Here is a 14,394-nt window from a genome sequence, read left to right as displayed (position 1 = left end):
TATGGGGCATTTAAAACAACAAATATTTAACTTTTGAAATTAAAACAGTCCTAATTATTTATATTATACGTTAATAATTTGCTAAAATCCATTTGTTTCTATAAAAATACATTTATAAAAATGTTTTGGACAATTCACAAAATCATTTTTAGAATTTCTCATAAGCAAATTTTCGTTTCGTTAGAATCTAAATAAAAAGTGTTCATGATTTGATAAAGAAGCATTTTTTAAGTTCGTCCACCTGTCTACAATATAAAAAATGAAAATTCTCGTTGATTCTTCCCCAGAATGAGTAAATTACCTTTCGAATGACACATCCACCCTGAAGCATTGGTGGGAATGAATTATTTTCGGTAGATTTACCATCCGTGCGCTGTCAGGACGACCTCGAACTCTTCTGGTTCACGTGTACAAAACTTCGAGCAAGCTTTGGCGTTGTTCGTTTCACAGTTTCACAAATCTCGAGCCGCCATAAAGGAAAACTAAAACCGTATCACTTGGGCGCGCGTCGCCCTTCACGAGGAAACTAATTAGAAAAGAATCACTTCTGGAATATTATGGCTGAAACAATTCATCACAAGTCATTTCATTCGAACCAAACACTCGGATTCTTCTCTGCTTCGTCTTCAGCTTCCATCCTACTTGTTTGGGTTTCAAACACCCAAGGCGTATCATTGAATGCCACTGTCATCCTTCAAGACACCTCTAAATCCTAGAGTTCGTTGATCCATAAATAAGACGAGGTATTCGAGCATCACATCCCTGATTCTGCTATTCCTTCGTCGTCTGAAAAAATACACAATAATAAATGAAAATTTGGTTAATCGAAAAGGATTATTACGATACGTGAGTTTATAATCATGCTCAGGCTAGACAAATCATTTTAAAAACAGTTAAATGCAGAAGAAATAACTACATGTCTTAAAAAAAAAAGTATTCCAACTGAAAAATTATAGCAAGAATTGTATAGTAACGATTTGTTATTCTTGGGGCGGAAATTTACTCAGAGGGTGAAATTATCCCTTAACATTTGCTGAATTTTTCATTTTTGTGATACACCTTGTAAATCGTGAAAGATAAAAAGAATATAAAAGGAAAACAAATGAGAAAAATAAATCATGTTAGGGGATGGTTTCATCCCCTCAGAGTATATGTTGGTCGAATAAAAAATCGTCCCTTGCATAATTCACAAATGTTCATTAAATTCAGAGCTTTTGGGCTGAGAAACTTTCCTTATTAGTATTTTGAAATAAATCTGAATGATGGTATCTTATTAGAGTTTAGTAAATTTTTGTAAAGTATACAAAATGTGCGTAATTAGTGTGGTATTAATTACTGTGTTTTAGATTACAATGGCTGGTTAGTAAATTAACATACTATTATACATATATATATATATGTTTATATGAATAAATGAGATTCTAAAGTATGTTTAAAAAAATAAATAAAAGACACAGAATGTTTGTATACTATTTACAGCTAATAATAAGAAAAAGAATTTGTAAATCATTGATATTATAATTAAATGAAATTCGTCAACAATTTTCATGCCATGCAATTAAGTTTATGCAAATACGTAACGGTAATTCTTTTTTTGCATGAAATTAAATATTTCAGCACTATAAATTACTGAAATCAGTAGAATAAATGCAGCTTCAAAATGTAAAATAAATAATAACCTATAGCCATCCAAATATGTATCTTCATAGTTTAAATAATTAAGAAGCATAAGAAAATATTTTTCAAATATCAAAACGAAAGAATTCATTCGATGAATTTGACTGTAGGCTTGCTGCACACTATAAAGAGAGAAATTTTTAAATCCTACACTATGTTTCTAAATAAAGCAATGCAAATATTATTTATTTACTGTTAATCTATTTAATCTATTTCTTAACTGATTGTATTTCTTTCGAAGTTTATATGTTAATTTTTATTAATCTTCGTGCAGTATGCATTAGTAATAACATGCAGCAGTCTGTTTAAAGAATAAAGTAAGGCAGGCGAAAGAGAAATAAGCGAGGATCGAAATTACCATCGACGCAGGAATCGCAGTTCGAGGGTCACCTTTCCTTTTCATCTTCAGCAGGACTGTTTGCGTTTTCAACGGAGCTTCGATTCTTGCCTGGATTCAAAGGGAGTACAAGGTTGCAGAAGGGAAGTGATTCGCTACGTACGGATGTGACACAATTTACCAAAAGCAACACCTTTTGCACGTGACACAAAATCGAATGTAACTCGTTTCGTAAGATCAATATTACTACCACCACCACCATCACCATTAAATCGTTCAAAGGAGATCGGTATTTTAGTTATTAATATCTTATCGACAATTTTTTCATCCCGAAATAAAGATACAAATATGTTATATTGTTGTCGAAAACAATTTTAGTGACTTGTAAAAAGAAAAAGAAATTTGTAAGTTCACAAATCATTTAAATTAACCCATTCATAGCCATGTTCTATTTTTATTTTAAATAATTTGATAATTTTATTACGAATATTCTTTGTTAATTTCAATTTAATTTGGCCACGAATGGGCTAAGGAAGAAGGAACAAAGAACGGAGAAACATTGATAATTAGCGATGGGTTTAAACATATAACTGCATATGAAACATTTTGAATATTATTGAATTTCCAAAAGTCTTGAATATTGGGATGTATGCAGAGCTTTACAAAATAATTTTGATATTTAATAAAGTAGAAATTCATTTCTCATGGACTGTGCGAAGCAAAATTATTAGGGGCGGTTTTAATTATTAAATTATTTCTCTTTCGATAACAAAAATTATTTAATTTCAAAACTTTCGAGTTTCGAAATATTCAAAATTGACGAGAAAAGGTATCATCATTGCATATAAATTATGATGGTCTTTCGAAGCATCTGCAAATTTTGTAAATACTTCATCAACCTTGAATAATTCATGCACTACTGTTTCCTGTTTCGAACAATTTAATTCAAACACAAGGAAAAATGCACTTGTCACTCAACAAATTAACGAATATTGAAATTTTTACTTAAATATATTTATGTTTTTTGGGCTCCATTATTTCTGTATTAATTATACTTGAGCTTTTCTAGAATATATCATTTCTGGTTCAAAATTCAACAATAATTATGAAAACTAAGGTTTCGATGTACAGACCTTTAGTTTGCACTCAAAAAGAAAATAATTTCTGGAAGTCTGTATTAAAATATTAATTATTAGTAAGAAATTGGAAAAAGTTTATTAACAATTTGTTCCAATTTTCTTTTTAACTTTGGAAAGTTATAATATATAATATATATAATAATAAAGATGCCTTTATTTTTGTAACAAACGCTAACACTAAGTTTGAATGTCTTAAAAAAAATAACAAACATTTCTCCTTTCCTGCAAGAGTAGCAATTGGAAAGCAATGATTTAAGACATCACCAAAAATAATTGATACACGCACATTTCAATTTGTGCACCACTCTAGGAAAGCTCTTTCTCAACGTACTAACTATAGACTCCCATAATTATTTCTCAAGATGATAGAATCTAACTTATTACTCAAGATAACAGCAACCGAAAACGTTCACTAACTAATCTCACCTTCGAATCCTTGATTATCGTGAATCTCCCTAGGTGGTCCAGTCATGTCTTGTCCTTCTAGCACTGCCAGAAGGCATTGATGTATACAAATATACTGTTGCTCGGTTTGGACCATCCAGACACGTTCTTTCCTCATTGCCCAGACTATTCCAAAGATATCCACGTACTTGGACACCAAGATCTGCTGAAGAATTCGATCCAAGGTGATGAAGGTACCACTACGACCCACTCCCGCACTACAGTGAACCACGATCGGCCTCTGATCCGGACGAACTCTTTCCCTGAACGCCCGCACGAATCTGGCCAGAGTCTGAGGTGGACTTGGAACACCAAAGTCCGGCCAGGTGGTAAAATGAAAGTGTTGGATGACTCTTTTCACATCACCCTGTTCGGAGAAAGGATTACTAAATTAAGGATGTCATTATGATAATAACAACACATTGATTGTCGTGTCACCCATATGTGGATGGTTATTAATTAGAAATTTTGTATACAGTAGACTCTCGTGAGCGATTTGACCTTCAGACGGATTTTTAAGCTCTTCTACAATTACAGCTTAAGAAAATGGTGAAGTTCTAAATGGGAGCCTGGGAACTTGAAAAAATTGTAATATAACCAGAGTCTATTGTAATAAATATTGTAAAAATAATATATAAGATTTATCAAAAATAGAAAGTATTACTTGATGAAATTTTTAATAGCTTCAATGTGGCAGTCAACGTGTGAACATTAGTACAACACATTAAAAATAAATTATGATTACTTACTCTACATAACATGAATTCCGTAATACTCCAATCAGGATAATGTGTCTCGTTTAATATGGTAACGCAAATGTCTCCATAATAGACTGGTAGAGTGTCCATCGGCCAATAATGGTCACATTTTTCTCTGCCTTTTTCGATGCACCTCGTTAGCATCACGATGGCTCTGCTATTGCTTTCCCAGACCATTCTCCAAAAATCATCGCGTGTAGAATGCAAAGGACCTTGCGTGACGATGAATTCCCTTGGAGAATTATGACCCTGTCATGAAAAGTATAAAAAAATTTGTCAATTAAAAACTTGAGATATTTAAAACCAAAAAATGCAAATGACATTCTTTTTAAACTAAAAATTGACAATTTGTTGTAATTTTTTATTGTGTTAATATTGGAAGAATATAGAAACTGAACGTACAGGAACATAATTGGCGTTGATATAATCAGATCCTTCTTCATCGTCTACAGGCTGAAGCTTAAATCTGCTATGATCGTAAGGCAGAATATTCGTGAAGCGATTTTTTGGCCTATTGCAAGGTAAATCGGCTGCTGTACATGGTTGATCCCTTCCAATGTGCTTCAGTTCTTCGAATTCTTCCGAGAAACGGAAATCGGAATCCGCGGACATTGTTCTATAATGCTCTGCGAAATCCTCTATTTTAATTGGCCGACTAAACAAAATAAATACAACAAAATCACTTAACTTACTTTTCATAAACGTCATTGCACATCATTTTAAAATAAATTCTTAAAATTAGTGTTAGGTCTCAATCTTAGGTCTTAAAATTAGGCTGTTTTTAAAGTGTTTTGAAGAACAGCTGCAAAACACGTATATGAAAATGTAAATTTATTTTTTTGAATATTTTATAAATGTGTTGCATGGCTAACATAAAATATAATTCTATTTACCTGGTCTCAATAACGCTGTCTGGTAAAGACAGGTTGTCCGTTGTCCTTGTTTCGGTTGTTTTACGACCCTGGCTTCTTCTTCGTCTCACCAGTAGACCAATTCCCAGTAAAGTTAACAAAAGCACTATTGGAACCGTCACTCCGACAATGATGGCTGTGTTGTCTTTATCTGCTCAAATACGAGTAATAATAACGTTATTTTCTTTTGCAATGAAATTCTTAAATTAAGAAAAAATGTTGAGAAATCTAATTAGTCAGATGTTGAATGCCATTAGGGTCAACGATGATCGCCAGCATAAATTTAATATAATGGAATAAAAAATAAGTAGTATAAGTATTATACTAATTTCATAAGATAAAAAGCGAAAAGGTTGAATTTAACAAACTTTTAAAAAATATTAAATATTTCAGTAAGATTTTAATGAACTATACTTCGCTCGAATGTTAATTAAAATGCTGTTTGTCTTTGCTTACCTGCCAGCAGCAATCCTTGGACAGACATGTACACGAAATAACGAGGCATGAATTTAGCAAGCTTTCTATAACTACAGCTTATACCAACACGATGCTATGTATATGTTTTTATTTTTATATATTTGGAAGATGTAACGCTCAAAAGACTCCATAAAGAATACTGCTCAATCTTGATACATTGTTTTAAACAAAAATTGATTTATTTGAAATTTAAATTTAAGATATTGAAGGTATGATAACTTTTATGACAAATAATAATATAAATAAAATGGATTTGACTTTTTGAAATAAGAGACACGAAGAAATTTTTTTATAAACTTAAAAGGAGTATGAAAGTTTTGTAACAACATTTAGTGTATGTTATTATGAGGCAAACATAATTTTAAAAAAATGAAATTTTTGTCTTTACAGAAACAATGGAATCTTCTGAGAAGTATGAAAAATGCAGGTATGTAACGTCCTCCTTCCATAAATTTGAAAATTTCCTAACAGAACCAACTGGAACAATTGTTGTTTGTGTCGAGAGTTTCACACGATCTTTCTCACCTGTTTGAATCGGGAAACTGTAACTGGTGTCCGTGAATTTATCAGGAGCTGTGAACGCTCGAACTTTAACTCTGTAAGTAGATCCAGACTTCAGTGGTCCATTACAGTATCCTATTTTGTTATCACAATTTTCGGTACCGATCGTGAAGTCCTCGACCGATCCATTCTTGAATGGATAATATGGCTCCATCACCTAAAAAAATAAATTTAGAATATGTTCAACTAAATATAATAATTTATTGCACATTAAATGGAGGATTTCCATTAAGAAAAATTTTATTCTGCAATCGAGCATCGAGCTAAAAGTATTAGGTTTTTGTACATTCAATGCCAATTTCGAAATACAAAAAGTCTAACACGGTTACCTGAGCATATTAACATTAGATACATGGTATGGCCCTGAAGCTCGGACATAAAATGATTCATACTCTGACAATGAAAGTATTTATTATAGAAAAATATTTAAATATACGATTTATATACTTTTAAATACTTTATTTATCCATGCAAATAAATTTTTAAAAGATTTATTTAAAAAATGTATTAAATATTTACATATTTTTTTAGATTTTTCAGGTAGAATGTTAAACAATTCTCTACAGAGTTCGAAAATTAAAATAATTAATTAATCAATTATTAGGCTAATTTGAAAAGTTGTTGAACTACATATTTAATACCTTTATCAAGTATTTTTGCATTTCTTATGTTTCTTTCATGAATTTTGCATCGTAATAGTATTATATCACAAACCAGTCACATAGTTACATTAATCGGCATTCATTGATTTATAATTGATCTTAGTTGCGTAGATAAGTAAAATCACCGAGGACTGAATCATTTTCCAGGGAAACGAGGGTGTAATATCGAACATCACGTAAGAGCTTTTTTTTTACACACGTGCCAAGCAGATTCTCGAACATACGTACATAATTCAAGTAAACGCTTCATTAACTTGCTTATTTGTTGCCAACGTCGTAATATATCAATGATCTGTGATCGTAAAATGTTTTCTACCGGAAGAACGTTATTCAAATGCTCTTGCAAGGATGTGTTAATTAAGATGTACAAACAGCTTTTAATTTAATTTAATTTACTGAATTATTCTGTAACGCAATTTCAATTATTTGATAACAGATTGAGGACCATGCTGGCAGCTTTGAAAAGCAATTCGTGCAATGAAATAAAAAAATAAAAATAATACTGTAAATCGTGTGGAAAGTGTTACACTGCAATGATTAAACCATTAGTTGAACCTAATAATTCCATGAAAATGTATTCCAGAAGGTAATAATTGATATTAATAAATTCAATGTTATATCTTCACCTGTGCAATTAATTTGCCACTTTTTGAAAAAAAACTCTGCACGACATTCATGATCCAATTCGATGCTCATATCAGTGTCTTTATACAACACCTAAACACTCGAACGTGAGTATCACTAATTATATTTTAACTTAATGATATTGAGTTTTTCTTCTTTGAGATAGAAGTAGCAAATTAGAAATCAATTGATGCACATTGAACTGCACAAATTATTTAACACTACACAGAAACACTATTCTTCAGAATATTTTTATCCTTATTCTTTTTAAATTTGTTTTAAATTTTCTTTTTGTACAGATATAAAAACACTTCAAAATTGTACATTTAAATATACTGCACTAATATTATTAAATTTTCTCTAAAATAATATTATTTTACTACTCATTTAAACACTGATGACGATTTTCAATATTTTTAAAAATATCAAATATAAAACAACATTCACTGATTTCTAAATTACTGATAGGTAATTCCTTTAAAAAAAACTCGGTGTTTCACAGATAAATTGTGTTAAGAAGATGCAAATGTATATGAAACAACCCGACAGCACAAGGATGATGTTCATTTGATTTCTAAGCGTTTTACTGTTACGACAGTTCATAGAATCGTTAGCGTGTCCTCTAACGACGACCAGAATCGAGCGCGTTCCTCCATCGACTGTTGACTGCACGTGGTGTACACGTAATGCAACAATTGCAACGAACACGAATTGTTTATGCGTGGTCTTGAGTGCACGTATTTCTTCGATGTTTGCGTTATTCGCTCGTGATCTCGCAAGTTAACGAGCAACTCGCCATGATACACTGCATTCATTATTTTACATCTCTATTGCGAGATCGTTTAGCGTGCCGATGACGCATTGCGTCCGATGAAATGAAAAATATCTCGACGCAATTTGAAAATATTGATGATTTTTTCTTTCTCTGATGTAACACAGTGAGATACGTTACGGCGAACAATTTTTATCGATAAAGTCAAAATGGTATTATGGTCTTATCACTATGCTAAAGAATAAACATTAATTAACAATGTAAATCTGTTAACTCCTTTTTAATATATTAAGTGATATATTAGTAGAAATTATTTGAGTTTCCTAATGGTAACAATCAATCCTAGTATTGTTTGAAATAAGACACATAAAATTTGCTTGCAAAAATCAGTGAAGAATACTGGAACGTAACATGGACATGAAGAAACTGTTAACCACTTCAAAAAACGCAAAGATAAAAGGCAATAAAGTAAACGTAATAATGGATATGTAGCTAATTACTGCGTGCAGTTAATGAGACATTAAACTTACATAAATTAAATACAAGAATAATGCAGAAATCTTGTGAATGACATGCTAAGGTGAATGAAAGGTATAATATGATAAAAGTGAGAGTAAATTGCGTGAAATATGAATGTCTGCAATTGGCAACTCGAATTATAATATTAAGCTTCTTTGTGTCCTTCTTAAATAAATTTTATATGCATTCGAAAAATTACTTGTTATTATCACAAAAATGCTTACACCTGGCAATCATTTTTGTCTTACCTGGTACGGTGGCCATATGCTGTACGCTTGTACGTCTCTCCAGCTTGGCATCTCCAAACCAGAAGCATTTTTACTGTCATCCTCCGCCACGATGATGGTATAAGAAGTGACAGCCCCGTTTTGTTCACTGAAGTAGTTCTTTCTAAATCGTATTTGAATCGTGCTACTACTTCGACAGACCTCGGTAGGCACCACTTGGGTCGGTGGTTTCGGAGGTGCCAGGATGGGCATCTTCTGCTTCCACACTGCTTCTGGTCCGAAACCAATTTTCGTCTGCGCTTGGATACGGAAGATGTACGTTTTGCCAGGTATGAGGGATCTAATGACGCCGCGGTACTCGTTTGGTCTGAAGTCCTGCATCTGAGTGTGTGCTGAACCCTAATAATAGCAAAAGTAGTCATCGTTTCAGTTCGATCTGGACAAGTTTATGTAGATGATACACAGTAGTGGACAAAATAATAAAATTTTTGTTTTTCTCTTAACACTTTTTATAATCAGTTATTAAATGAATGTAGTTAATTTTTGTGATTGAAGCAAAAAAGAGAATTTCAAGGACTTTCAAACCACCCATTGGTTATGCAAAAGTATCTTTTTTTTTTTCAACTGAATAACTGGAAAGTAGATATCGACACCTGATGTGAACAACATTGTAATTTTATTACGGTGTTTTGCAAGTATTAAAATAAAAAGTCTTTTTTATTTTTCTAGGAACCATGCCTGTATCAGGTGCCGGTATATATTTATTAATAGATAGTATTAAACTGTAAATTGTTATTGTGAAATCCAACAAAAACATAACAAATTTATATTGAAAAGATTGATAAGATACTTGTGTAGCTATTTTTAAGAAACGTTAATCGTTAAATTCAGATATCAAAAATGTTATTCTGCGATCCTTATATGTCATGAGGTCATGCTAAATGAAATCGGTCGTTGTTTGCTATAACTGGCAACCACTCATTACATTAAGATCGTTATAATGAAGGGTTTGTGTAGTTATATTATCAAGCCTTAGGCTTCAAATTGATATGACACAAGAATCATTTTGTCATCAAACCCATAATCCCATTTTCATTACTTTGCTCGATACGCGTGTAATTGAACTTACATCCAATCCATAAGTAATGGTATATTTCCTGATGATGCCATTCTGTTCCTGACTAGGCAAAGACCACTCGAAGCTGATGTCACTTGGCTGAATATCCGTAGGATGAAACTTTTCCACTTTGCCAGGATAAGACTCACTGGTGGTGAAACTAGCGCTCAAAGGGTTCGATATCCTGAGATTTGAAGATGCAGTACCAGAACGTACTACAAGCGTAAAAGTGTAATTTCTGTGAGGCTTCAAGTCGGAGATGGTTATCAAATTGACCGATGTGATATTCTGAATGTAATTTCCTTCTGTGTTTATATATTGGACCTCGAAAGCATCGTACTGTCCACGTGGAATGTCCCAAGTTAATGTGATTCTGGTATCGTTGATGTTTACAGCCTGAATTGCTGTTATTGGTTCAGGATCTGAAAGAAAATATTGGGTCAAAAGGAAATACATTTACATTTGAGGATAATTTTATCTATTAACCCTCGCACGACAAATGGAGGGTCATTTTGACATGCTAGATGTTGTACAATTATATACAACAAGAAATAATGTTTATTACCTAAAATAAATTATTATTTCCTCCATTGTGTTAATTACACTTGTGAATTGTCTCAAACATCACAATCTATGTAAACTTAATTTTTAATAACAAAGTACCACGTTCTTAAGTGGAATTTTATACAAATGTGCACCGTCTCAATGTACACTTTAATTAAGCATTTATACAAGCGTCAATAAAATAAAATTACACAAGGAATACTAAAAAGTATGCTTCTTAATCGAATCATGTCTTACCATATGCTTACTTCGATCAATATTGTATTACTCTCGTTTAAGTAAAGAGCTATTGACTATGATTAATTATACTTTTCAATATCACTAGAAAATTAAAAAATTACTTACAAAATTAAATAGAACTTTCTTTATTGTATTGGTATTTAAGTTAAAATAGATGCCACTTATTTTGAATCATCCTGTATACAGTTCGCTCTCAAAGTATCGAAACACACTATTTCCAAACACATTTCGGTTTTTAATTACTATTGTCATTCATTTTTTGCCTTACATAGAAATGAAGAGTGTCTAACTGCAAATGCCTTTGATATTAGTATACAGGGCGTTCCATAACAGGTGGTAGAAAATTTAAAAGGTAGGCCACAATAAGACGAAAATTAAGGACCACGAAATACTGCTCGCAATTTTATTTTTTTAATTATCAACGTTAAAAATTTCATATGAAAAGCGCCTGACATTATCAATCTGCACAGCACCAATGGTTGAACCTCGGGTCAGTAGGCGCATATACAGATATATTCAACAAGTGTCGAATCCAATTGTACAAACTCATCTGATGCGACTTTATTTCATTTTATCTTCTGTTTGTATTGACTACAACTGTACACGCGCCTCTTAATGCAACATTCAACTATCTGTGCTGTGTAGATTGCTGGTTGCAGGCGCTTTTAACTCGACTTTTTAAGAAACAAAGCAAACATTTTTTGTCTTAATCTTTAGGATCATCCCTTAGATTTTCTCCCACCTGTTGTCAAACGCTATGTATTTTTTCTTGAAAAGTACCTACTAGATATCAAACTAATGTTCAGGCTACTTCGGCAGTGAGGCTTTTGAAGACCAAAGGTTACATTTTGAAAAGAAACAATCACAAATGTTTATCAATCTATTTATTTTTATTTATTTCGTTATTTCGCTATACGTGTATTCTAATATAAATCAAATTTGAATTTCATATTTTGAAATTCTCTCCATGAATCTTATAGTTTCAGAAACCCACAGTGGGTTCAATATATATTAATTCGACCCGAACTGACATTTATTATAATTCCTATGCTAATCGTCCTCGGTCGCAGAATACTCACAAAGCCGATCCTGTTTGACCAATGGCCTGCTCTCAACATTATCGCTGACTGTCCAAACGGTCACGTTGTAGAGTTTACCAGGTGTTAGGCCAGTGAACGTCACCTTGGTGTCGGTGTCATCGACCAGTCGTTCTTTCGTCGTGTTGTTCTCGTCGCTAATCCGGAAACGGTACAGATCGAACTTGGACGATTGGATCGGTGTTGGTGTATACCTCAATGTCAAAGAGTCAGGCTGATCTCGATCGACCACCACAACGACTTCCGATTGGATCAGTGGCACTAAATTCGATAGAAACGTGTTTTTTTCTTCTCTACTTTCTTTCCTCATCCTAAACACGTTTCTCTCTTTATCCAAGCTGATTTCAAACGGGCCTCTTTCTCAGAATTTTGTATAACATGGGATCATTTAGATCTACCCGTTTGACGTGTACAGCAGTTCTCGTTCATTTTTTTTTTTATTATTATTCAATTATAAAATTTGATGAATTTATCTAAATTTGCAAACCCTTACTACTATAAATTTGGACAATAAATAATTGTTGACTTGAGAAGTTAATTATTATCATCCAACACTTTTTTTACTTCAAAATATTTGTTTCAAAGTAAAATAGAAATTAAAAAACGTACAGTGGATTCCTCTAAAGAAATAATTAACAAAATTGCCTTATAGAGGCCTCCACCCAGAACTAAGAACCTTGTGCAAGGTTATACACTATAACACAAATGTATGATACAACACACAGATTAGTATTCTAAAAATGATAATAATTACAACCAATCAACTCTTTAACACATGTTAGCACTGATGTTTAGACAGAGCTCGTTAATGAAACACTTGGATAATTAATTGAAAAAAAGAGAAACGTAGCTTTGGGATATGTAAAAATAATTGAAAATTTCACTTACTTGTTCTGCTTGTTAAATTGGTTACGTCGCTAACCAGATTATAAGAAACCGTGTAGATGCTGAATGAATATTGAACACCTGGCATCAGGTCGCTGACCAGCACCTTTTGTACAATATTCTCGTCGAAGAGAATGCCAGTCGCATCGTTGCTTTCTGAGACATTTTTTGATCTAATGTCCTCTGAATTCTCTACTGGCCACCATCTTATTACGTAGGTTTCAATTCGACCTTCCGGCCTGGGCCATTCTAGGGTCACGTTCGTAGAGTCGATGACTGGTGTAATATTCAGCACTAGATTGGGTCCTGGAATAGATTTATAAATTATAAGTAAACTGAGATTCATGAACAATGATTGAAATAGCTGAAGAAATTTAGGTATTTATTGATTTTATATTAACTATTTTGAAGAGAGGACTCTAGGAGTATTAATAAATCATTTTTATGTTGTTTCTATTTTACAATGGATGACATCATTTTACTGTTCTACAAAATATTTTTCTTACAATTTAGATAGAAAATATTTCTGTTTACTTACGAACTGTGTGGTTCACTTGAAGCGGATAAAGGCTTTCGACACCGTAACTGACAGTGTTCACTTGAATCGTGTACTTTTCTCCAGCTGTCATATCCGCCACTTCCGCTTCCGTTTCGCGTACACTGGGCAATTTTACCCATCTGGGATCGTCTTCGGTTCGATATCTAATCGAGAATTCGGAATACAACGAATCTGTAGGGGCCTCCCAGTGAACAACGACGGTATTGCTTGTCACCCTTTCGATGCTTAGATTCTTTGGTGGGTGGGGTACTGAAATCAAACGATTAAGTAAAATAATATTAGTAATCGATACAATATATCAATTTCTTTTACTGGGTATTAACAGAAACAAACTTACAAACGGCTTGAAGATAATCATGGGGTTCGCTTCTTAACCCATGACTAATGGCGAAAACTTTGACTTCGTACGCTGCACCAGGATAAAGATCTCCCAAAACGATATGGGACTCCGTGGTAAGGGTAGTGGCGCTCTCTCCAGTGTCGTTCCTATTGAGCGTCACTTCGAACTTCTCTTGCCTCGAATTCACGTCGCTTTTCCACGAGATATTCAGTCCCGTTTCGCTGGGTTTTAAATCTTCGATTATGGGACTGGAAGGTCGTGTGACTTGGTACAGAATGGTCTCGTTAGACTCAACCTTGTTGCTGATGGCTTGTACGATTATCGAGTAATTTCTGCCAGGTAATAATGCTTCTAAAGTCACCTGGAATTAACGTATGAATATTAAAAAATTTTCAAATATTTTGTTCTCTTTTTTAAACAATATATAAATTTTTTCAAAAAGAAGTTAATTTGACAATAAATAAAAATATCCTCTTAATACAAA

The 14,394-nt window shown here is 32.9% G+C and overlaps 1 protein-coding gene across 3 annotated transcripts in view; it reads right to left on the bottom strand.

Annotated features, from left to right (window-relative positions):
- Window positions 1–25: 25 nt before the first annotated feature.
- Window positions 26–14,394, bottom strand: part of LOC114876121 (tyrosine-protein phosphatase 10D) — a 38,020-nt gene continuing 23,651 nt past the window's right edge. Inside the window, exons 7-19 of one of the 3 annotated variants that reach the window (XM_029187208.2) lie at window positions 13,908–14,271; window positions 13,550–13,819; window positions 13,015–13,317; window positions 12,109–12,387; window positions 10,238–10,647; window positions 9,130–9,507; window positions 6,269–6,461; window positions 5,249–5,417; window positions 4,758–5,010; window positions 4,347–4,604; window positions 3,580–3,964; window positions 2,036–2,125; window positions 26–786 (exon numbers count right to left, since the gene is read on the bottom strand). In XM_029187208.2, the coding sequence (XP_029043041.1) occupies window positions 2,064–2,125; window positions 3,580–3,964; window positions 4,347–4,604; window positions 4,758–5,010; window positions 5,249–5,417; window positions 6,269–6,461; window positions 9,130–9,507; window positions 10,238–10,647; window positions 12,109–12,387; window positions 13,015–13,317; window positions 13,550–13,819; window positions 13,908–14,271 (3,324 nt within the window). In that variant the 3' untranslated portion in view covers window positions 26–786; window positions 2,036–2,063. The remainder of the gene's footprint in view (window positions 787–2,035; window positions 2,126–3,579; window positions 3,965–4,346; window positions 4,605–4,757; window positions 5,011–5,248; window positions 5,418–6,268; window positions 6,462–9,129; window positions 9,508–10,237; window positions 10,648–12,108; window positions 12,388–13,014; window positions 13,318–13,549; window positions 13,820–13,907; window positions 14,272–14,394) is intronic. The other 2 variants (XM_029187210.2, XM_029187209.2) reach the window with 2 other exon arrangements.

Source organism: Osmia bicornis, chromosome 2, assembly GCF_907164935.1.
Source record: "Osmia bicornis bicornis chromosome 2, iOsmBic2.1, whole genome shotgun sequence".
Lineage (NCBI taxonomy): Eukaryota > Metazoa > Arthropoda > Insecta > Hymenoptera > Megachilidae > Osmia > Osmia bicornis.
Note: the sequence above shows the minus strand (reverse complement) of the source record. Positions and strands in the feature narration are given on the sequence as shown.